Source organism: Sinocyclocheilus grahami, unplaced genomic scaffold (genome assembly GCF_001515645.1).
Source record: "Sinocyclocheilus grahami isolate Dianchi unplaced genomic scaffold, SAMN03320097.WGS_v1.1 scaffold5.1, whole genome shotgun sequence".
Lineage (NCBI taxonomy): Eukaryota > Metazoa > Chordata > Actinopteri > Cypriniformes > Cyprinidae > Sinocyclocheilus > Sinocyclocheilus grahami.
In genome coordinates, this window is record NW_015505184.1 from 5,697,626 (window position 1) to 5,720,256 (window position 22,631).

Consider the following 22,631-nt stretch of genomic DNA (forward strand, 5'->3'; position numbering starts at 1 on the left):
AAATCTTACTGTTCAAAAACTGTTGACTGGTAGGTTATATAGATTACAGAAATGTTATATTGTAATGTTTTATATATATATATATATATATATATATATATATATATATATAACATTTCTGTCCCCCTCACTTCTGAAATGATGGCTATGCCCCTGATGAATTTTATTGTATTTTGATTATGAAAAAAAGTAGTATTAAAATAACATTTATTTATGACTAAACTACTTATATTTCTATTGATTAATTGATTCATTCATTCATTCCAATGTAATGATTTGGTGTGTTTGTGTGTGGGTAAATTAACAATATATTATATTTTAGTAATATGGCTGTTCTGTTTCCTTTTTGTAGGGACTTCCTGGTGCTGATGGAGCCCCCGGTTTGTCTGTAAAGGTTTGTCAAATTACACTATAGTCACACTAAATAGCTACATATATACCTTCTAAACTCAAATTAGTTTTATTTCACAATAGCCCTATTCAGATGGTAATTGTTTCTCATGTTGATGTCTGTAAAATAAATCTGACTGGCTCCTCAGTGATAAAATGTATGCATTTGGATGAAGATAATTCATGTTCTAGGAGTACGTTTGTGATTCCACGAACCCAGAAATGCTCTTCTCAAATAATCAGTCACGTGTTGCTTGGACAATTAATACAATAATATTTAATTGAATAATAGGAAAATAACATCAAATTCAAGTATCACTTATTTAAATATCCTATTTTAATATAGGAAGGTGCATGGATACACTATTGGTTTAAATTGTTTTCTGTGATGCATTTCAATCTCAAAATGATAGCTGTCTTTTTTAAAATGTAGAAATTAGCAGAAATAAGTTAATGCATCCTATTATTTATATAAGACCTGGCTACTCTGTTTATATTTTTTATGTATAGAATTTTAAAAAACATATGTGACCCTAGACCACAAAACCAGTCTTAAGTCGCTTGGGTATATTTTTAGCAATAGCCAAAAAAAACATTGTATGGGTCAAAATTATAAATTTTTTATTTATGCCAAAAATCATTAGGATATTAAGTAAAGATCATGTTCCATGAAGATATTTTGTAAATTTCCTACCATAAATATATCAAAACGTAATTTTTTGATTAGTAATATGCATTGCTAAGAACTTCATTTGGACAACTTTAAAGGCGATTTTCTCAGTATTTAGATTTTTTTGCACCCTCAGATTCCAGGTATTCAAATAGTTGTATCTCGGCCAAATCTTGTCCTATCCTAACAAACCATACATTAATGGAAAGCTTATTTATTCAGGTGTATAAATCTACATTTCAAAAAATTACCCTTATGACTGGTTTTGTGGTCCAGGGTCACATATTTTTATTGGAAAAAAAGACATGGAAGTGTCTAATAATGGAATTTCATTATTTCAATTTCAAAATAAACTCCCCTGCATATCTGTTGCTGCCATAATAAATGGCTATTTCAAATGTGGTTTACAGTATTTTAATTTCAGTAATGAAGGTGTCCATTTTTAAAACACATGCAAATTCTCACGTTTAACCATATGGTGCTTGGCAGTGGTCAAAAAGGATTTACAAATGACTTCTGGATTCCAATGAGAAACAGTTACCATCCGGATAGGGATTAATATGTTTCTTGATCCATGTCTCTTCTCTATCCAGGGTGAAGCAGGATCGCCAGGACAGGATGGAATACAAGGATTAGCTGGTTTACCAGGTGCCAGGGTCAGTCTTCGGTTTCTTGCATTCTTGGAGCACTCTGAAAAGAGATTATACTGTATACTGTATGTTTCAAATGATAAAATTACTGAAATACTGAATACTAAATAAGTATTCTAGCAAGTGATGGGTCAATTTTTATGTAGCGAGCAAATTATAAAAAACGACTAGTAGCTGTGGCACAATAAATGTTTAATGTTTTTGCTGTTGTTACCTTACTGTAAACAGGGGCCAAAGGGGGACAAGGGCAGTCCAGGAGAGAAGGTATTATATTGTTTATCTAAGAATATTTTGAGCAGTTATGTGTAGTTATGACCCACATTATTCACACCAAGTGATGAATAATGCATGATGGTATTCATCTCAAGCCGAAAGCACAATGTATGAAACAAATTTCACTTTGTGTGTAGAACATGCTGTAAATTGATGTATTAATTGTGACTTAGGGTGAGCGAGGTCGTGATGGACTGAGCATCACAGGGCCTCCCGGTCCCCCTGGCCCGCCTGGACCGAGCATTAACTTCCAGGATGTAAGTATAAAGTCTGGTAACCTGCTTTGCTCCTATATTTAGCTTGAGAGACAAAAAAGATAATGTTTTTTTTTCTCCAGCTCCTTCTTAATGATACTGCAGCCAAATTGAACCTCACTAAGATCAGAGGACCTCCAGGCCCTATGGTACGTAAAGCAGCTCACTGTTTTCCCCTCAAAAGTTTTTTAAGATGCAGCATGTTTAACATGGATAGTACAAACGTCAGCTTTTAATCTAGATTGTGCAAGAAATGTGTCCAGGAGCAATCGCAGCTCTAAGGATACAGAAATCTACAAGATCTTTTCCACCCCTCACAGCACAATGCTGCTAAATGCCTGGCATTTCCACATGATCTGGAATGGGTTTGTTCTTTGATCATGCATCGCATCCATGTCACTGCTGATGATTTTTTGCTTGCTTCTGTATGTGTGTGTGTGTGTGTTTGTTGTGCATGTTGCAGGGCCCTGAAGGCTTGCCTGGCAGAGCAGGATTCCCTGTAAGAATGCCATTCATTTTCTGTCTGCTTTATACATTAAAACTATTTCAAGATGATATACTGACGTTAAAGGGGTCATATGATGTTGCTAAAAAGAACATTATTTTGTGTATTTGGTGTAATGTAATGTGTTTATGCAGTTTAAGGTTAAAAAAACACATTATTTTCCACATACTGTACATTATTGTTTCTCCTCTATGCCCCGCCTTTCTGAAACGCGTCGATTTTTACAAAGCTCATCGGTCTGAAAAGCGAGGTGTGCTGTGATTGGCCAGCTATCCAGTGCGTTGTGATTGGCCGAATTCCTCAAGCGTGTGACGGAAATGTTACGCCCCTTACCATACTGTGATGCCGTGTCCCGGCACGACGAGACAAAAACATTAAAACCCATTATAAACGAGGCATTTGTTGCATCCAGTGGGGACATACTGTAATTACTGATTATAATGATTTATACTGTCTTTTTACGCGTTGCGTTACACCGCGCCGCGTAAACATAAAACCATGTATGCATTTGTGATCGGAGAAATGACAAACAAGCGCTACTCTACACTGCTCAAAACTCGTGTTTGAATCATCAGTGGCAAATTCTTTTAATATGAAAACATACTTACAGACTGTGAGTCAGAACAGCCGGCATTGTAGTCTACTCTACCAGGATCAGGAAACAGTCCTCCATAAAATGCACTGGACACATTTGAATATTTGGGTTGAATTGTTCTGGAACAGTGTTGTAAATACAACTTAACCACTGATATCTAGTCGTGTCCTCTTTTGTAAGGCCAAACAAAGTATTTTCACTTTCGCAAACGAAACACACAGCGTCTTCACAACATGGCAGCACCGGTGGCAGCAACAAAAAGTTTTTATTGTTATCATATCTCATATATTGCCTTCTTTCTTTGCGTGAACATTTGGCCTGCATTATGCAAATCTTCCCATATCGTGTCATAGACATGTGGGGGCGTGTTTGAACGAGGCATTTTAGGAAGGCTTGGACCAGTCTTAACTTTTATAAAGAATATCTCTTTGGGTTTGAGACTTTAGTCTTTGCAACTTTAGGGATCTTATCTATTCACGAACAGCTTGTAACACTCCAAAGAGAAAGGAAAACTTGAAATCGCATCATATGACCCCTTTAAAGTTGTTAAGCTCATGCAGCTAAGTTGCTGAGTGGTCCTACGGAGTTTGCTTGACCATTTTTTATTTTAAAGATGGACACTCTGAATAACCAAGTAAAATAAAAATTAAAAATTGTGGTTTTGCAATACCACCATGCAATAAATTTTGCAGTTCCAATATGCATAGGTATGTAATCAATCAAGAAATGGTCAGGCAACCAAGTTTGCAATTTTTGGACCACTTGAGATGGACAGACATAGCTTCATAGTGCTTTTACTGGGTTCAGTCTTATCATATGATCTATCTGTGTATGAATTTGCCAGTTTACCTTACAGTGTCATAAAATAATAATCCATAATTTGGTGGTTGGTACATTTTTCTCTCCTCAAAATTCTATGGTAGAAACTACTATTAAAGGAAGATTCCATGCTCAATGCAAGTTCAATCACTTCCTTTGTCTTAAAAAAACAAAAAACAAAAGTTACATTGATGCACTCACAATGGAAGTGAATGACGTTTTTTTGGAGTATTAAAAAGCAGAAATATGAAGCTACTAAACTTATAGAAGCACTTATCGATTCTTCTGCATTGCATCTGCAATGAGCTGTAAAGTGTTCAGTGTTGCGTTGATGTGGCGATGAAAAGTGGAAATGAACCGATTGGATAAACTAATCCACTTTGCTAATTAGCCCCATTCACATCCATTGTAAGTGCCTTACTCTAACCTTGATTTTTTCTTTTTTAAAGAAAAGCAGTAACAAATGGAATTAAATTTTTCTGGTAATTAAAATAGCCTTTGGCTGAGCTGAACTTATTCATTTAAATTTCATATGATTTTGTGTAGAGCTTTTAATGGGCTTACTCTGGTGTTTGGGGGTATAAACTGGCAAACAAACCATTATAATGGTGGAAATAACTTGCTTGAATGTTGTAATGCTCAGGGCCCAAGAGGACCAAAAGGTGAAATTGGGTTTCCTGGCATTCAAGGACCTCCAGGACTGAAGGTATGGGTTTAAAACGCGATCAGAAATAACCTGTTGCACACAATGCGGCACAAACTCTCCCATCATTGCCTCACGATTGACATGACAAATTTCCTAATGAGGGCTCATTTTATTTTCAAGTATTCATAAATCTGAGCTGCTGTCTTTACCACTGTAATTTAGCTGTCACATCTGATTGCTTACTGTAAAGGTGCTCTAAGCTATTTTTGAATAGCACACATAAAATGTTCTTACCAACTCAGAGATCACTGAAATAGGTCTCCTGAGGACTAACTCTGTGACAGCCCAGAGACACTGCCAAAGAGAGTCTCATGCTCTCTCTTATGTGTTCAGGTTAGCAGAACCTAGTAAAATAGCTGAAATTGCTTACAGCACCTTTAATGCAAGTAGATGTTTCACCCATTACTCATATATGACATACTACATTAGAACTACTTGGTCAGGATTGCCATAAAGTAACGTTTTATGGAATATTATTTGTTGTATTGTCTGATAGGGAGAAAGGGGGGAGCCAGGTGTATCTATAGCTGCTGATGGCTCTGTAATACCAGGCCTGAGAGGACCCAGAGGACCAAAGGGAATGAAGGTTGAACTATCTACTTTTGAGTTTTAACTTTTTGTTGTTCCTTAATGGTCTGACATTGACATCGTTGTACTCTGCAGGGAGATATTGGCCCCTCTGGACAGCCTGGGATTGTGGTAAGATGCATCTCTCAAACAAAAACTGAAGCATGCATGCATAAATACAACTATCAAAGAATATGTATGTTTTTCTTTGATCTTTAGGGGCCGATTGGACCACCTGGGCAAAAAGGAGAATATGGACTTCCTGGTCGACCAGTAAAAAAAAAAAAAAAATTTTTGTCTGTTTATTTACAGTCTCACTATCTCATACATGCTTATTTCCATTAACTCCCTCAAATTTCTTCCAGGGCAGGGCTGGAATAGCTGGAAGGAAAGGAGACAAGGGAGATTCTAGTGGTCCCCCTGTAAGTTAAAGGGGTCACATGATGTTGCTAAAAATAACATTATTTTGCGTATTTGGTGTAATGAAATCTGTTTATGCGGTTTAAGGTTAAAAAAACACATTATTTTCCACATACTGTACATTATTGTTTCTCTTCTATGCCCGCCTTTCTGAAACACGTCGATTTTTACGAAGCTCATCGGTCTGAAAAAGCAAAGTGTGCTGGGATTGGCCAGCTATCCAGTGCGTTGTGATTGACCGAATACCTCAAGCGTGTGACGGAAATGTTACGCCCCTCACCATACTGTGATGCCCTGTCCGGCCGGAGCGACGAGACTAAAACATTCAAACCCATTATAAACGAGGCATTTGTTGCATCCAGTAGGGACATAATTACTGATTATACTGTCTTTTTACGCGTTGCATTGCATCGCATCGCGCCGCGTAAACATAAAACCATGTCTGCATTTATGATTGGAGAAATGACAAACAACAAGCGCTATTCTACACTGCTCAAATCTCGCGTTTGAATAGTCAGTGACAAATTCTTTAAATATAAAAAATGTACTTGCAGTCTGTGAGTCAGAATAGCCGGCACTGTAGTCTACTCTACCAGGATCAGGAAACAGTCCTCCATAAAATGCGCTGGACACATCTGAATATTTGGGTTGAACTGTTACGCCTTCTTTCTTTGCGTGAACATTTGGGTGGCTTATGCAAATCTTCCCACATCGTGACATAGACATGTGGGGGCGTGTTAGAACGAGCCGTTTTAGGTAGGTGTGATTGACTCTCAAATCCAAAGAGACATTCTTTAGAAAAGTTGAGACTTTAGCCTTTGCAACTTTACAGATCTTCTTTATGCACCAAGAGCTTGTAACACTCCAAAAAAAAAAGTAAAATTGAAATCGCATCATATGACCCCTTTAATATAAAAAGTCACACAAAGCCTTGCATGCATTCACAAGATGACCTACAATTTTAATGTGCGTGTGGGCTGTACTTACGTGTATGCTTCAAAGTCTCCATTGTTGACAGCCTCGATCAACTGCTCCGTGATTTTTATAATCTCCTGCTTACGAGCTACTCAAACAGGACGTGTGAAAGATGAGGGATGATAGAGGGAGAGGAAATTAAATGATAAAAAAAGAAAAGCAAAGTTAATAAGCATAACACACACTGCTTACAGAACAGATACCTGTGAGAATGTCATATTAAGGCCTACTGACACCAAGAGGAAAAGTGACAAAAAAAAGAAGAAGAAACAATTCATGATGCAAATTTGTCAGACAGAACACATGCCTGAATAAAAAAAATGTGCTGAATATACTCAGAAACTAGCTTCACTTTTATCTGGAACGCAAGTTCTGGTCACATGACCCAAAAGTTTACAACTTATTTGTTGGTGAGTTTTGGTGCATTCACACCATGCCGTATTTACTGCAATCACTATATTACAGGACTAACAGGACTTTCAACTCTTGAGCTGTTTATTATGCATTTCTATGCCAACACTATGAATGCCAAGAGGAATTTGTGTAATTAGAGTAATCAAACAAAAATATAATAAAACAAGCAACAGTCATTATGCAAATTCATTATTAATACACTTTAAATGTATTTAGCAGGAGATCAGACATTATTACAATAAATACAATACAATAAACTGTATTCTATGCCTTTCATTTATTAATCTTGCATTAAGACATTAGTCAATGACTGCAATTATTGAAAATTTTAAGGAAATAACTACTTGACTATATTTTACTGCTGAATCTGCTGTCGTTTTTTTCGGTTTCTACATGACATTATAGCGGTGAGGTGCTAAAGGTTTAAGTGTTTAAAATTCAGAGGTTACAACTCAGAACTTTTTATAAATATAGGAATTCTGACATGACGTGAACACCTTTTTTTCCCCCACAGAGAAAACTGAAAAGAGTGTGAATTTTCTCACATTGCATGATGGGGTCAGTAGAAATGCATTTCTACATTTACATTTGAATGCTTGTGGTGAAAATTTGAGCTCAGTGTGAATAGGCCTCTATAAATGTGTGTAAATATACATTTGGATTAATACATTCTCCATTACAAAACAACCTGACAAGTCACAACCTTGACTAACACAATATCAACTGGCCACTGTGACAGCTGATAGGATGTCACTACCTAATTCTATTAGTATGAAGAATTTGATTTCCTGTTGACATCCTCTGTCTTTTTACGCGTTGCATTGCATCGCATCGCGCCGCGTAAACATAAAACCATGTCTGCATTTATGATTGGAGAAATGACAAACAACAAGCGCTATTCTACACTGCTCAAATCTCGCGTTTGAATAGTCAGTGACAAATTCTTTAAATATAAAAAATGTACTTGCAGTCTGTGAGTCAGAATAGCCGGCACTGTAGTCTACTCTACCAGGATCAGGAAACAGTCCTCCATAAAATGCGCTGGACACATCTGAATATTTGGGTTGAACTGTTCTGGAACAGTGTCGTAAATACAGCTTAACCACTGATTTCTAGTCTTGTCCTCTTTTGGAAGGCCAAACAAAGTAGTTTCACTTTCACAACGAGAAACAGCGTCTTCACGACATGGCGGCAGCAACAATACTACAGCGAGAATAAAAGTTACACCTTCTTTCTTTCCGTGAACATTTGGGCGACATTATGCAAATCTTCCCACATCGTGATGTAGACATGTGGGGGTGTGTTAGAACGAGCCGTTTTAGGTAGGCATGGTTGACTCTTAACTTTTATAAAGAATATCTCTTTGGATTTGAGACTTTAGCCTTTGCAACTTTACAGATCTTCTTTATGCACCAAGAGCTTGTAACACTCCAAAGAGAAAGGAAAAATTGAAATCGCATCATATGACATTTTTTTTTCTTTGTGACATGATGCTTCCATTTTGTTTCATATCTTTAAATCTAATTAAATAAAATGGCTTACCTGTATTCAAGGGTCCACCGGGTCCACCTGGACCTCCAGGGCCATCAGGACGAGTAATTGGTCTCAATGGAGTAAGTTTATCTTCTTATCAGATTTGCAGCATATGGAAATTAAATTGAGCATCAAAGTGTGCTTTAGCCTAAGATGCAATTTTCCCAAAAGTCATGAAATAATTCTGCTCTAAAGACAGTTTTCCCAGTTCCTCCTAGACCACACTGCAAAATACCAGTAAGTTAATGTGTGAAATTCTCTCATTGGTGGTTTGGCTTTGGTGTGGCGCATGTCCTTCTGGCTCAGCTCCTCCCCCTAATACACTAGCCCCGCCTACTTTGCTTTCTAAGGTGCTTCTGGATTGGGTTCATGGTCTTAAAAACAGCATAGAACAGGTTTAATTTGAAAACAGATCTAAATTACATTTTTCTAAAGGGAATATTTTATTTATTTTTATATCTGAATAATGCCTGCGTTTTGCTGTTATTTACAAATGTCTGTCCATAGTTTTTAACCCAGTATCTCATCTCATCTGAGGCGCTCTCCTAAGTTCACCAAAGCATGTTGCATGAGCTCTAACATTTGTTGGGCTCAGCAGTGAATTCATGGTATTATGGGATTTTCCATGGTGTGTACATTTTAAAATGCCACACTAACAAAACCGTTCACTCTTGAATATGCTGACATTAGCCGGCATGGATTCATATTATTTTTAATATTTCATATCAGACAATATTTTCATCATCACTTCTGTTCTGTCCAAAATGTTGTCTAATTTTAAACAAAAAATGTTTGTCTTACAGGTCAACAACAACAATTCACAACAAGGTATATGTAGCAAATCTAAAATATAGCACTCTTTTCAACTATGTTTTATAATATTTTATATTTCATGATATTTTCCCCATTGAAACAGGCAATGGAAGAGCATCATTAGGAGTCAAAGGGGACAAGGGTGATGTGGGAAGTCCTGGGTTGCCAGGAACTGCAGGTATGATAAAAAATGCCTTATTTTTGGAAATTACCTATAATCCTGTGCATTGTATTTGTATATAACTGATTAAATTACCTAATTTAATGTTGGTTTTTAAGGTTCTTAATGGTTTTGCTCCACCCATATTTAAGGAGCACATAAATCAAATAACGGGAAGGAACACGGGTACAAAGAGTGATTGTTATATACCACTGATAAGAAGTACTTTTAGTCAGTTTTCTTTTGCCTTTAGAGGAACCCATGAATGCAATAGACTCCTGTCAGAATTAAAAGATTTTAAAAAGTCATTGTGGTTTATCTAAAAAACTAAAATCTAATAAAAATGGGTTGTCAAATCAAAATTGTGAACATATATAGGGATTTTAGTAATAAAATGTACTAATGTATTGATTTTTTTTCATCAACCTGCCCTGGGACTACAGATTAAAATTGATCACTCTGGCTACATCTGGCACATTTCACATTGATTTTTATGTATTATTAATTTTACTTGTCCCTGAATGAATGAATGAATGAATGAATATATAAACATATAAAAAAATTAGCATTAAGTGTCTATATGGCACTGACAGACAGTCCAATGACTAGACCTCAACAATGATTTTTTTCTTCTTTCTTCACAGTGCCTTTGTTTCCTCATGGTTATGTGGTAAGCACTTGTTCAGTATCTCACATATCATTGAAAAATATCTTAAGCATTTGTATAGATTCTATAAGCACACTTACAACTTAAAATGGGCAAATATTTGCACACACTCTTGTGTGTAATGGTGCATTCATTACCATAATTACTACATGACAACTGTGACATTTTACTTAGTCCTCTGACTTACATGTATGCATTTTTATGCTAAATTAATGGCAAAATAAATCTGTGTAATTTATTGGAAATATTAAATAGAAACATTATGAGATAGCTACTTAACTACTTTTTATTGCTGCAGCCGCTTCTGGGTTGAGTGTTTTGCATGACAATGCAGCAGTCAGGAGGTACTAAATTCAGAGTTTACAAGTTGTAATTATGAGGATGTGAATGCTTTTTACTAGTCAGAATCTTATATTTATGTTCCAACAAGCCGTGAAAGCATTTTATGTGACAGGGTTTTCAAACTGTTGTCTTGGGACCCTCAGGGGACTACAAGGGCTTTCACTGAGAAAAATAGCACGAAAAAAGTTTAAATAAATAATGATGATGATGATGAGAACAAAATGAGTTAAAATGTATCAAATTTGACATTACTGAGTATTACTGAGTGATCAAAACAGCTACAGTTTCTTTTTGTTCATGTTATAGTTGACATTGCTGTTGTTGACAATGTTGAGTGTTTGTCTCTAAGGGTGCTAAAGGTAATAATGGCCACAAGGGGCAAAATGGAGAAAAAGGGGATCCAGGTTTGCCTGGCCCACCAGGGCTGCCTGGGAGGACAGGCCTTGTGGTAAGTCATCTGAAAAAATACATAAACTGAGACTATCCTTCTTATTATACATACATTTTATTAAGTGAAAGTGAGTCCTTTCACATTCCAGCCCCAATGTGATGCTTTGTGTTTTAGGGACCGAAAGGTGACTCTATTGTTGGTCCTCCTGGGGACACTGGTCCCCCGGGCCATCCAGGACTGCCTGGCTATGGAATTCCAGGACCACAGGGGCCACCAGGACCTCCTGGACCAGCAGGCACTCCATCCGCATATGGCTCTGGTAACAACAAATACCTTCTTTATCATGACTGCAAAAAGAGAACTTTTCCAAGCTTTAAATGACTAGCCCGAGCTCATTCTTAAACAGATTTTTTCCAGAGTCATTTTGAGTGACTTTATCAGGGCTAAAACTTCTTGTCAACAACTTAATAATGCACCAAAATTCTGTTTTACTTGTTTCTGTCTCAGCTGTGAGTCTCCCTGGACCTCAAGGTCCTCCAGGGCCGCCTGGTGCACCTGGCCATGGAAACCCTGTAAGTCAAATGGCACGAAATTCAGCGAGTTCATAAAAGATTAAAAGATTTTTTTATTTGTCTAGATTATGACTGCTTACTTTGCCTTCCCAGGTGAGAACATATAAAAACAGTCAGACCTTGATAAGAGAGACCAGTCAGGCTGCAGAAGGGACTCTGGCATATGTTCTAGACAAGAGTGAACTGTATATCAGGGTACGAGGGGGCTGGAAGAAAGTTGAGGTATCTACTCTTTACATTTCCCTTAAAAACAAAAGTAAATAGAGCAGCTTTGCTCTTTGTTGTCTGCTTATTCAAATGTTTTCTGATGTGTAACTGTGTTGTTAGCTAGGAGAGCTAATCCCAGTTCCTCAAGACAGTTCCTCATCTGCTTTGTCACAAGGCCTGAGCAGACCCAGCGACCGCAGTGTACCTAGAGTTCATAGTCAGGTGCGTTATGCGTCATACATATACAGTAATCTGGGGATGTACCGATATTCAAATTTTGGGAGATACCGATACTTATACCGATTTTAAAATCAGTCATTTTAAATGTTACAAGTGAGTTTAGGCATCACAACAGTTTAATATACAGTATAAAGAAAAATAGTCATTTTAAGATCAGTATTATTTTAGTATAATTTATATATTATTATAGCATTAATAAATGTTTTGAATTAGCTCTTATTTTTATATTTTGAGTTTTATTCTAATTTTGGTTTCTTGGTCATTTTGTTTTGCTATTTTGTCATTTTTATTAGGTTTTTATTCTATTTAGCTTTAAATCATTTCAGTTTTTTTTCATCTAATATTTATATTTCAACTTGTTTTTAATAGTTTAAGTTTAGTTCATAATAAACATTCTGTTTGAGATTTGCTAAAGATTAAATGTATTGTTTTTAAATGAGCTTTTTTAAGTTAACTTTAAGGAAATTCGTATAGTAAGGTTAATCAAAATGAGCATGAACAATTAAATATCGGATATCGTACTGATAAATTACAAAATATCTCATCTATATCTAACAATAGCCTCGTGGCAGTGCGCCGGCATGTAGTGTCGTTGTACTTTGGGCTTCCCCTGTTAGAATCGCGACTCGCAGACCTTTCCTAATCCTATATGGGCCGATAACTGATATGGTACCGATATCCCCAGTATGGTCTTAGAATCTTTGCTCGTCTACTACCATTTATCAAACCAAGAGAACTGTTACAGTATTCTAGAATCAAATTGTAATTTCATTTATAATGTTGTATACTGTATCTTAATGTCTGATGTGAATATCTAATGTTTATGTCAGGAGTTGAAGAGCTTCCTGCCAGACCATGTTTTTCTTCAGAATGCGCACTCAATGCCAGCGGTAAGGGTTGCTTAACCTTGTTGCTTCCTAAATAATTGATATGAAAAGGTGAGCACTTTGATGTGATCTTTGACCTTTGATCTTCTCAGTTGCACCTGGTGGCACTCAATGCTCCGTTCACAGGGGACATGCATGGAATCCGAGGGGCAGATTATCAGTGTTACCAGCAAGCCCGTGCCAGGGGCCTGACATCCACTTACAGAGCTTTCCTCTCCTCTCACCTACAAGACCTTTCCAGCATCGTCAAGAAAGGGGACCGCTTCGGCCTGCCAGTGGTGAACCTCAAAGTATGCAAAGGAGCATGCTTGCAACAGTAGATTTGAATCAAGTGTTTTTGATCAGTGTGCTCTCATTACATGTAGCTTGCCTAAGTTTAGCTGTCTAAATTTAGTTTCTTGTGTTTCCTCTCTAGGGAGATGCGCTTTTCGGCAGCTGGATGGCTATGTTCTCTGGCGACGGGGCTGTTTTTGATCCACTTACACCGATTTATTCCTTTGATGGACGAAATGTCATGACAGATCAAGCTTGGTAAACAGCTTTTTCCTTTTGCTTTTCTCAGACGTGTGTATTAAATTAATTTGTCTGCTAACACTTTGAGTAAGGTTCTATATGCTACAGTATTTAATAAATTAGGTATATATCAATGAACAATCAAAGAATATGTTACAGCATATATTAATCTTAGTCACTCAATATTCAGAAAATTAAGCACTAGGTAAAAAACTAAAACAAAGTCACATTGGTGTTTAAGTCACATTTTATTGTCACATTCAGAAATAATGTAAAATAGCAGTAAATAAAACAAAAGATATACAAATATTACAAACACTAAACATGTATTTAAGTCACATCTTATGCTTACATTCAGAAATAATGTAAAATACTTGGAAATTAAACAAAATGTACCCAACTATTATAAACATATATTTGTCACATTTTATAATTACACTCAGAAACAATGCAAAATATCAGTAAATAAAACAAAATGTATACAAACATTATAAACACTATAAACATTTATTTAAGTCACATTTTATTATTACATTCAGAAATAATGTAAAATACTACTAAGTACAACAAAAACGTACAGTATATGAACATTAAAATCGGCCAATCAGTGTTTTATTTACTGCTGCGGGCTGTTTTTTTAGACACAAATTAAAAAATGTAACGTATATTCTGAAAAATATAAATATCTACATTTCTACATATATTTTAACCTTTCAAGTTATCTAAATTAATATTATTTCTTATATTATGAACAAACATGAATTAATAAATTGTATGTTACTATGGCTCAAGGCTTCAGAAACGGAAAAAATTTGACTTATATTCTGAAAAATATAAATTTCTACATTTCTGCATATATTTTAACCTTCAAGTTATCTAAATTAATATTATTTCTTATATTATGAACAAACTTGAATTAATAAATGGTATGTTATTATGACTCAAGGCCTCAGAAACTGGTGTGGCATGGCTCGAATACCGCGGGCATCCGAATGACAACTAGCTACTGTGAGGCCTGGCGGACGGGTGACATGGCGGTGACGGGACAGGCGTCTCTTCTGCAGACTGGCAGACTGCTGGGGCAGCACACGCGTAGCTGCTCAAACCACTTCATTGTGCTTTGCATTGAGAACAGCTACATCCAGAACCCTGGAAGGAACTAGAAAGCTGAAAATTTTAAAGTAAAGTAATGCAGATGTAGGGAGCAGCAGTAGCTGGACTGCTGGGGGAAATATCCAATCTACTCTTTTATTAGGGAGAGAGCTCCTGTGAGAAGTTACAAGCCAGGGGAAATGGCACTGCAATCATGTTTCACTTCTTCTCTGAGCATGATGTAAATAATGCATGTATAAATCACCCACTGATACTGTTCAATCAATGACCCACCTACTTCTATTAGAATACCAAAGAATACCTCAGCCAGATATCAACAAGCAAGAGTAGATCTATTGTATGAATTCACCGCATTACTCTGTGCCTTCTCAGATGACATTAGCCCCTCCTCACAATGACTAATACAGAGTTTGTGTGTGTGTGTGTGTGTGTTTAATGTATTAACTACAAATTTGAAACCACAAAAGTTGATAGATAAAAGATGCTTATTTTTAATCCGATTAAATGCCAATATTTAGACATCAGTAGTTGGATATTCTATATTCATATGAGGGAGTTTTGGAAGTTGTTTAAATGCACTGTATTAATAATTTCTTGTTTTGTTTTCTTTTTCACACCCACGAAGCTCCTTTTTGTGAACTTGCATTTAAACTTGTATTTAAGAGAGGCAACAAGTCTAATTTATAATGTAAAATCAGCACATACAACTAAAAAAGTACATACTTTAAATGGCATTAATTTCAAAAGTTGACAGAGGCCACAACCACATTATAACTCTTCACTGTTTAATCTTTCTATGACATTTAGAAAGACATACTAGAAAGTAAGTAACAGCGTTGTTTATCTTTTAGTATAAAACAATAATAGAGAATTCCCCTTTTCTTTTTCATATCTGAATGGTTCTCAGTGAATAAATGTTTTGTTTTATAAGTGTGCTTGTCTTTTGTTATTGTGGTTTAGAACAATACACACACACACACACACACACACTCGTATTTAGAAACAATATATATATATATATATATATACATTGTGGAGATTTTTTAAAGATTCAATGTACCTGTCTCTTCTCAAAGTAAATGGGACTATGTACAACATTCAAACGTTTTGGGTCTGTACGATTTTTTCAATGTTTTTGAAAGAAATCTCTCATGTTCACAAGGCTGAATGTGAAATACAGAAATACAGTAAGAATGTGAAATGTTGTTACAATTTAAAATAACAGTTTTCTATATGAATATATTTTAAAATGTAATTTATTCCTGTGTTGGCAAAGCTGTATTTTCAGCAGCCATTACTCCAATCTTCAGGGTCACATAACCTGGCACGAATCATTCTAATGTTGAATTTTTGTGGATTCTTTGATGAACAGAAAGTTCAAAAGAACAGCATTTTTATTAGAAATTTTTGTAACATTACATGTCTCTGCTGACACTTTGATCAATTTAAAGCTTAATAAATGTATTGATTTCTTTCAAAAACAAAATCTTACTGACCCCACACTTTTGGTAAATATTAGATCACAGTGGGGCAGAGTGGAGATGCATTAAGCAGAATATAGAGCAAAAGAGCAACGCTTGGCACATATAATATTTTAGTGTTACCTTTTGCAAAGCTGAACCTCACTGCCAAGTTTATCTAAAATGTATCTAAAAAGTTTTAACTTAGTCTTAATAATCAATCATCATTGGCCTCATTCTTTTGCATCACATCATGTCATTACCTCTGTTTTGTACATCAGCAGCACAGTCTAGTTCTATTCTGAGCAGTTCTGAACTAATAGAAATGCCCCGTCAGCCTAATTCAAATAGTTCAATTCCACTCTGACCAACAGGAAAGAGAAGTTTGCTGCAGTGCACTAACTACAGATAATAGCTTCTCATCAATCTCTTCCTTCAGGCTGTGTGTCTTGCCTGGCTCTTTTCATTCAGACGACATATAGTTCTTTCATTTCTGGCCATATAAAGACTCATTATGTTTGCAATGATGATTCAAACCCTTTTTATTTCCTATTATGTGCGTGCCATGGAAACACAAAAGTTGAATCTAAAGCAGCACATGCATCACAAAAAGATGCATTTAGACTGTTTAATGCTGCACAGAGACACCCTAAATGCATTCATACAGAAAATATAATTGCATGTTATGTGATATGATGTAAATGTGGAAACCAAAACCATCTAAGGGCTGGGTTTTTTTTCAGCTGCGTATGTAAAATTACTGCCATGAGTATCTCATGATCTCGCTGATCATAAGAACTGCATTTGGGATGATCAGATCAATTTCCAAACAACATTCACAGGACAGATTCGCAGTAGTTTTGAGGCACAGCTGAACTCCCCTGCTGAACTGAGGCAGGGGTGAACATGTGGGCGGGGCATATTTCTCCGCGCTGACCAATCAGAACGCTCTCTTTCTCGAAGCAAAGACCTGACTACTTGAATGTGTGAGAAAAAAACTGACCAGTCCTAAAGAATAATCTCTACCACGATGGACGTGGGAGCGTTACTTAGCCGCTCGATACTGCTGGCTTTACTCGTATTCACGGTGACCCAGGAGGCGCGAGGTAAGTCGCGGGACTGTAACACTTCGTAGTTTCCCCTCGCCTACATTTCTCAAGTTTTATCCGTTTCCTTTTTTTCAGAATACTAACGTTAGTTACCTAGGAGTGTTCTAATATGGCGCAGGACATAGGAAGGTGCGCTGACATGAGTGTTTAGTGATTTTCGTGCCGTGACATCGGTCACATTCACATCAGTTAGCGAGCGTTTTTCTGACTAGGAGATGAGATGGAGTGGCTCGCGCATGCAATCGGAGCACCGCGCGAGGTTTGGATATCGCGACACAGTATTTATTTACCATACTTCAGAGCTCCTGTTAATTTATAACAACCTCAAGATCAAATGTTCAGTCATCTGAAACTGTTGATGAGATTTGCTTTCATTAGCGAATAGCAGTTTAACGTTACCTTCAGTCAGTTTCCATTTCACGTCTGTTTCGGACGTGTTTTGTGGCGATAGACGTTTTTCATAATATGACATTTAAAAACTCCCTGTCGACTCATTTATCAATTCTAATAGTTTTAGGGCACAGCCCAGACAGGTTCTTATTCATTTCCGATACGCACGAGTGACATCAAAGTCTGCATTTCAATGCATCTGCCATCAAGTTATGTGGACTGATAGGAAACCTGTTTTACATGTTTACTTGAGTTGTAATAACAGATCGGACTATTTCTGTACGTTACAAATATCACAGGCTATTCTTAACAGACGATACAGAACACCAGCTCTGGGATAGCTGATATCTTCCATCCATTATTTTTGTAAAGTAAATGTAATATGATTGAACGTCTATGGATGCAACAGTTTGTTTGATCAGGCGTTTTCTCCTGTTTCACAACTGTACACGCACTAATTTGTTACATCTGTCGTGGATACAAATAACACTTCATGCATTATGTTTAAAGCTTTACAGCAATGATTTCGACCACAACAACACGTCCCATTCAAATGCTTTTGTATCACGAGTTAACATGATGAGGCTTGTAGTTTGTATTTTGACTAGAAAAGCAGCGACATTCCTTTACACAAACAAATGCCTTTTATGTTTTCACTCATTCAGAGCATAGGTTTTTTCGTTGTTTAAAGGCATTTCAACACAATAAAAAAACAACAATTATTCCTACATTCAACTATCTGTCACGTTGAGGTGTGCCAGGGAACAGGCAGGAAGACGAGGATGAAGGATATCAGAACACTTTAATGATTAGACGAGAGGGTAGGCGCACACGCACAGGGTAACATTAACAATAACTGACAACACTAGGATACAAGAGACAGGAACTTATAGGGCAGATAATGAGGGGCAGACAGGTGAACACAATGCGGTGATTAACTAATAATTGGAACAGGAACAACCAAATAAGGACACAGAGGGAGAAACCATAATTGACAGTCCACAGGGGTGTGACACTATCAAGCCAAAGCACAGCTTTCTTATTAAAAGGCATTCAGATTGTACCTAAATACAAATTAAATTCTTGCTTAATGACATTTTACATGGTGTATTTACATTTTTGAATGTAAAATGTGCCAAAAAGCTTAAAGGGTTAGTTCACCCAAAAATGAAAATTAGCCCATGTTTTACTCACCCTCAAGGCATCCTAGGTGTATATGACTTTCTTCTTTCAGACGAATCCAATCAGAATTATATAAAAAATTATCCTTGCTCTTCTAAGCTTTAGAATGGGAGTAGGTGGGTGTTTTTTTCCCAACAGTCCAAAAGACGTCAAATAAAGTGCATCCATTCATAATAAAATGTGCCTCAGACGGCTCCGGGGGGGGTGGATAAAGGCCTTTTGTATCAAATGGATGCGTTTTTGTAAGAAAAATATCCATATTCAAAACGTTATAAACACTGTTCTCTCACTTCCGCAAACTGTTGTATGCAGAAGCCATTCCGGGTGGATGACGTAGGATGTATGTGCAGCGTAAGCGCCGGTGATTAGTTACGATTGTAGAAGCGCAGAAGAGAGAACAAAGCAAAACGCCGGTCACGAATTAGAAGTACAAAACGAGGATTTGTAAAGAAAAATGTCGGAGGATTTCGATATAAGCCAAGACTGGTTTTATTTTGCTAAAGTAAAGAAATTTTGCTTCCTTTGCTCCTGTAAACAAACTTGCAAGACTAGCATATTCTCACAGGCTCGTGTGCTGCGCATACATCCTACATAACAGGGCTCCAGACTAACTGTTTTTACTAGGAGCGCTGTAGCCCCTGACTGAAAATTTTTAGGAGCACAAGCTGAAAATGTAGGGGCACACCTTAAATCAGCCTTCGATGCAATAATTTATTACTGATGCAATTACATTTGTATTACTGACAAGTGCTTTGATAATAAATAGACTTAACTCATAGAGATTACAATGTGCAGTATTCTTTTAATTTCAGAGAGATATGACAAATATATATTTATATGATAAAATTACAATTTTTTTGCATTAATAAGTGCAGTTACTAATAATATTACATGTTCATTCCTTGTTTATTTCATGTTTATACACATTTGACAGTAAAGCACTAAGCTTGAGTTGAGAAGCTTACAAAATGTATTTTATTAACAACAGTAACATGTGCAAAATCAAATTTTTATGTAGAAAAGATATATCTTGTACTCTTATTAAATGTACCATTATTCTTCTAACTTCAGTGATTATGTGATTTAGTCGCAAATTGAAGAAAAGTTTGTTTTTCAAAGCACTCTGTGATGTTTTTTACTTCATACACAAAAAAGAGCGAAACTCTGACAAAATCTGATTTCTTGATGATTTTATATATTATAATAGTGATTTTATAGTTGTTATTTTATCATTTCAAAATATAAAGGGAAAAGTATAAATGAATGACTAATAAGCCAATAAGTGCTCCTCTGGTGCCATCTACAGGTTATAATGGTGATTTGATGTATTTTACAATTTTACATAAGCGTTTGTTCACCACAGTATATTTTGGTCATCCCATTGAAAATAACATTCAAATTGGATCATTTAGGAGCTTTAAAGTGCTGGTAATGCTTGTAATGCTTGTAAGTCATTGAAAATTGCTTGAATTTCTCTCTCAAAAGGCTGTACAAACCCTGAAATGAATAATGTAATAACTTTCGACTATTTCTGCCACAACACCATGGTTACAGTTAGCGTTGCTGCTTCTGGTTTTCTACGTCAGCTCTGTTTATAACAGAGATTTCTATTCAGAATTTGAATGAATCTCACTAGATCTCACAGCAACCTTCGCAAAATGCGACCATTTGGTCACAGTCTGGAGCCCTGCATAAGTTTTTATAACATTTTAAACAGAGATATTTTTCTTACAAAAACATCAATTCGCTACTGGAGGCCTTTATTCACCTCCCGGAGCCGTGTGAGGCACTGTCTATTATGGAAGGATGCGCTTTATTTGACTACTTTTGGACTGTTGAAAAAAACACCCACCTACTGCCATTATAAAGCTTGAAAGAGCAAGGATAATTTTTAATATAACTCCGATTGGATTTGTCTGAAAGAAGAAAGTCTTATCCATTTAGGATGCTTTGAGGGTGAGTAAAACGTGCTGATTCTCATTTTTTTGGTGAACTAGCCCTTTAAAGGTTCAAATATTCTTGTGTTACCTGTGTGATGTTGTGTTACTTGTGCATATGTCCTTGATTAATATACTGTGATAGGCTGAGAGGAAACATTCTATATTTACTCCAGCAATTATCTCCTTTCCCAATCACTGAGCTTCTTCTGTGATTATACAGTCTGACCCTGAAAGATCAGAAAGAAAATAGTTTTATTTTGTGTTCGCTGAGTTGTGTGAACTGTGGCTTTGATTTACAGGTAGTGTTTGTCCTAATGTCGTGCTAATATTCTTTTTTATGTTTAGATTGTCACATCATCTAACATTTAATTAATATTTAGTAAGACACAAATTTAATCACAGTGTTCAATGCAATCTTTAGCAAATACTGAAATTAATATCTGTTCCCTTTCGATACTTCACTCATACTGCGTCTTGCTTACTCAGGGAACCGAGGTTACGTTAGTAACCAAGTACGTTTTTCATATTATACATCATACTGTGTTGCCTAAATTCACTTGTTGTATTTAAAATGGTTGATTTTAGTATTTAGTGTCTTATTTAAATTTTATTTAGATAAAGTAGTATAGAATTTGGTGACACTTTAGTTTAGGGACCAATTCTCGCTATTAACTAATCGCTTATTAGCATGCATATTACTAGCATATTAGCTGTTTATTAGTACTTACAAAGCACATATTAATGCCTTATTCTGTATGACCATATTTTAGATCCCTTAATCCTACCCCATACCTAAACTTAACAACTACCATACTAACTATTAATAAGCAGAAATTTAGGAGTTCAGGACTCCAGACTGCGACCAAATGGTCGCATTTTGCAACCATTTTTTCTAGGGCTGTGTATCACCAGCAAAGTCACGATACGATACGTATCACGATACAGAGGATACGATACGTATCATGATACAGGACTGCACTGAATTTCACCTCAGCAGAATTTAGAAAAACAGCTGTTTATTAAACACTGCTTATTATAGTGCCATTTCTAACTATTGGCAGAGCAGGCAGTTGACCTCCATAACTGTACCACAGTACAATATAGGTAATGGCATATGCTTCATGTTTACATTGTGCACTCCCCACCAGGTACAATATTCTGATTGTTTGCATCTTGTTTTTAAGCCCATAAATAATAATGTACTTGTTCTAATAAATTTATATTGTAATGTACTCATTCTAATATATTTAAAAAATCATTTACATTGCTGGTAGGTTATCATTGCACAAATTAACACACTCTCTACAATAAAATAAAAAAAATTAGAAGAGTTCTAAACTAACGCGCTGTCTTCACTGTATCTAATGCACACACGCTCAAGGCTGATTAAGGCTGATTATACTCAATGCGTCTGCAAGTTTTTTTTAAATTTATTTACTTTTTTTTTTACACATCCGCAAGTTCGCTTAGGTGCGTGCGGCAAATATGATGTCATCGCGGTGTTGGCGGAAGTTCGCTTTGAGTGCGCGCGACGTCGTTTCGCGTGGCGGTGTGCAGCTCCGCTTCCGAAGATGCACGAGTTCAAAGCGACTCTAGCCGAACATGCACGTCTGTGCCAGCATTTGTATGAAACAAGCAGTTTGGTGTTAAGTACAGTCACACACACAGATCACGTTGCGGCCGAACTCAGACATTCAGGAACAAACTTTTTAGCTCTGCCCCGCAGTTTTATCAACTAAATAGCTTAATCGCTCAAGAGCTACATTATCTTTCTCAACAATGAGCTGGTAGCATCATTGTTTCTAAAGGAATTAAAGCCACAGCTTTACTGTTAATAGAGAAACGCGGCAAAACGGTGGTAATTCATACATACA

The 22,631-nt window shown here is 36.3% G+C and overlaps 2 protein-coding genes across 5 annotated transcripts in view; both read left to right on the plus strand.

The window, feature by feature from the left end:
• The window catches only part of col15a1b (collagen, type XV, alpha 1b), a 45,760-nt gene extending 31,019 nt beyond the window's left edge, over window positions 1-14,741 (plus strand). For 2 of the 3 annotated variants that reach the window (XM_016272192.1, XM_016272173.1), the window contains 25 exons: window positions 353-394; window positions 1,654-1,716; window positions 1,939-1,974; window positions 2,157-2,240; window positions 2,321-2,386; window positions 2,701-2,736; window positions 4,800-4,862; window positions 5,359-5,448; window positions 5,526-5,561; window positions 5,649-5,702; window positions 5,795-5,851; window positions 8,792-8,851; window positions 8,967-9,008; window positions 9,575-9,599; window positions 9,688-9,762; window positions 10,389-10,414; window positions 11,103-11,201; window positions 11,319-11,463; window positions 11,652-11,716; window positions 11,810-11,938; window positions 12,044-12,145; window positions 12,994-13,053; window positions 13,143-13,340; window positions 13,466-13,581; window positions 14,510-14,741. In XM_016272192.1, the coding sequence (XP_016127678.1) occupies window positions 353-394; window positions 1,654-1,716; window positions 1,939-1,974; window positions 2,157-2,240; window positions 2,321-2,386; window positions 2,701-2,736; window positions 4,800-4,862; window positions 5,359-5,448; window positions 5,526-5,561; window positions 5,649-5,702; window positions 5,795-5,851; window positions 8,792-8,851; window positions 8,967-9,008; window positions 9,575-9,599; window positions 9,688-9,762; window positions 10,389-10,414; window positions 11,103-11,201; window positions 11,319-11,463; window positions 11,652-11,716; window positions 11,810-11,938; window positions 12,044-12,145; window positions 12,994-13,053; window positions 13,143-13,340; window positions 13,466-13,581; window positions 14,510-14,726 (1,986 nt within the window). In that variant the 3' untranslated portion in view covers window positions 14,727-14,741. The remainder of the gene's footprint in view (window positions 1-352; window positions 395-1,653; window positions 1,717-1,938; window positions 1,975-2,156; window positions 2,241-2,320; window positions 2,387-2,700; window positions 2,737-4,799; window positions 4,863-5,358; window positions 5,449-5,525; window positions 5,562-5,648; window positions 5,703-5,794; window positions 5,852-8,791; window positions 8,852-8,966; window positions 9,009-9,574; window positions 9,600-9,687; window positions 9,763-10,388; window positions 10,415-11,102; window positions 11,202-11,318; window positions 11,464-11,651; window positions 11,717-11,809; window positions 11,939-12,043; window positions 12,146-12,993; window positions 13,054-13,142; window positions 13,341-13,465; window positions 13,582-14,509) is intronic. The other variant, XM_016272183.1, reaches the window with a different exon arrangement.
• Window positions 14,742-16,989: 2,248 nt separating this feature from the next.
• tgfbr1a (transforming growth factor, beta receptor 1 a) overlaps window positions 16,990-22,631 on the plus strand; it is a 94,773-nt gene continuing 89,131 nt past the window's right edge. For both annotated transcript variants that reach the window (XR_001609226.1, XM_016272203.1), the window contains exon 1: window positions 16,990-17,242. Coding sequence is in view for 1 of the 2 variants with exons in the window: in XM_016272203.1 (XP_016127689.1) it covers window positions 17,167-17,242 (76 nt within the window). In the remaining variant the exon portion in view is untranslated. The remainder of the gene's footprint in view (window positions 17,243-22,631) is intronic.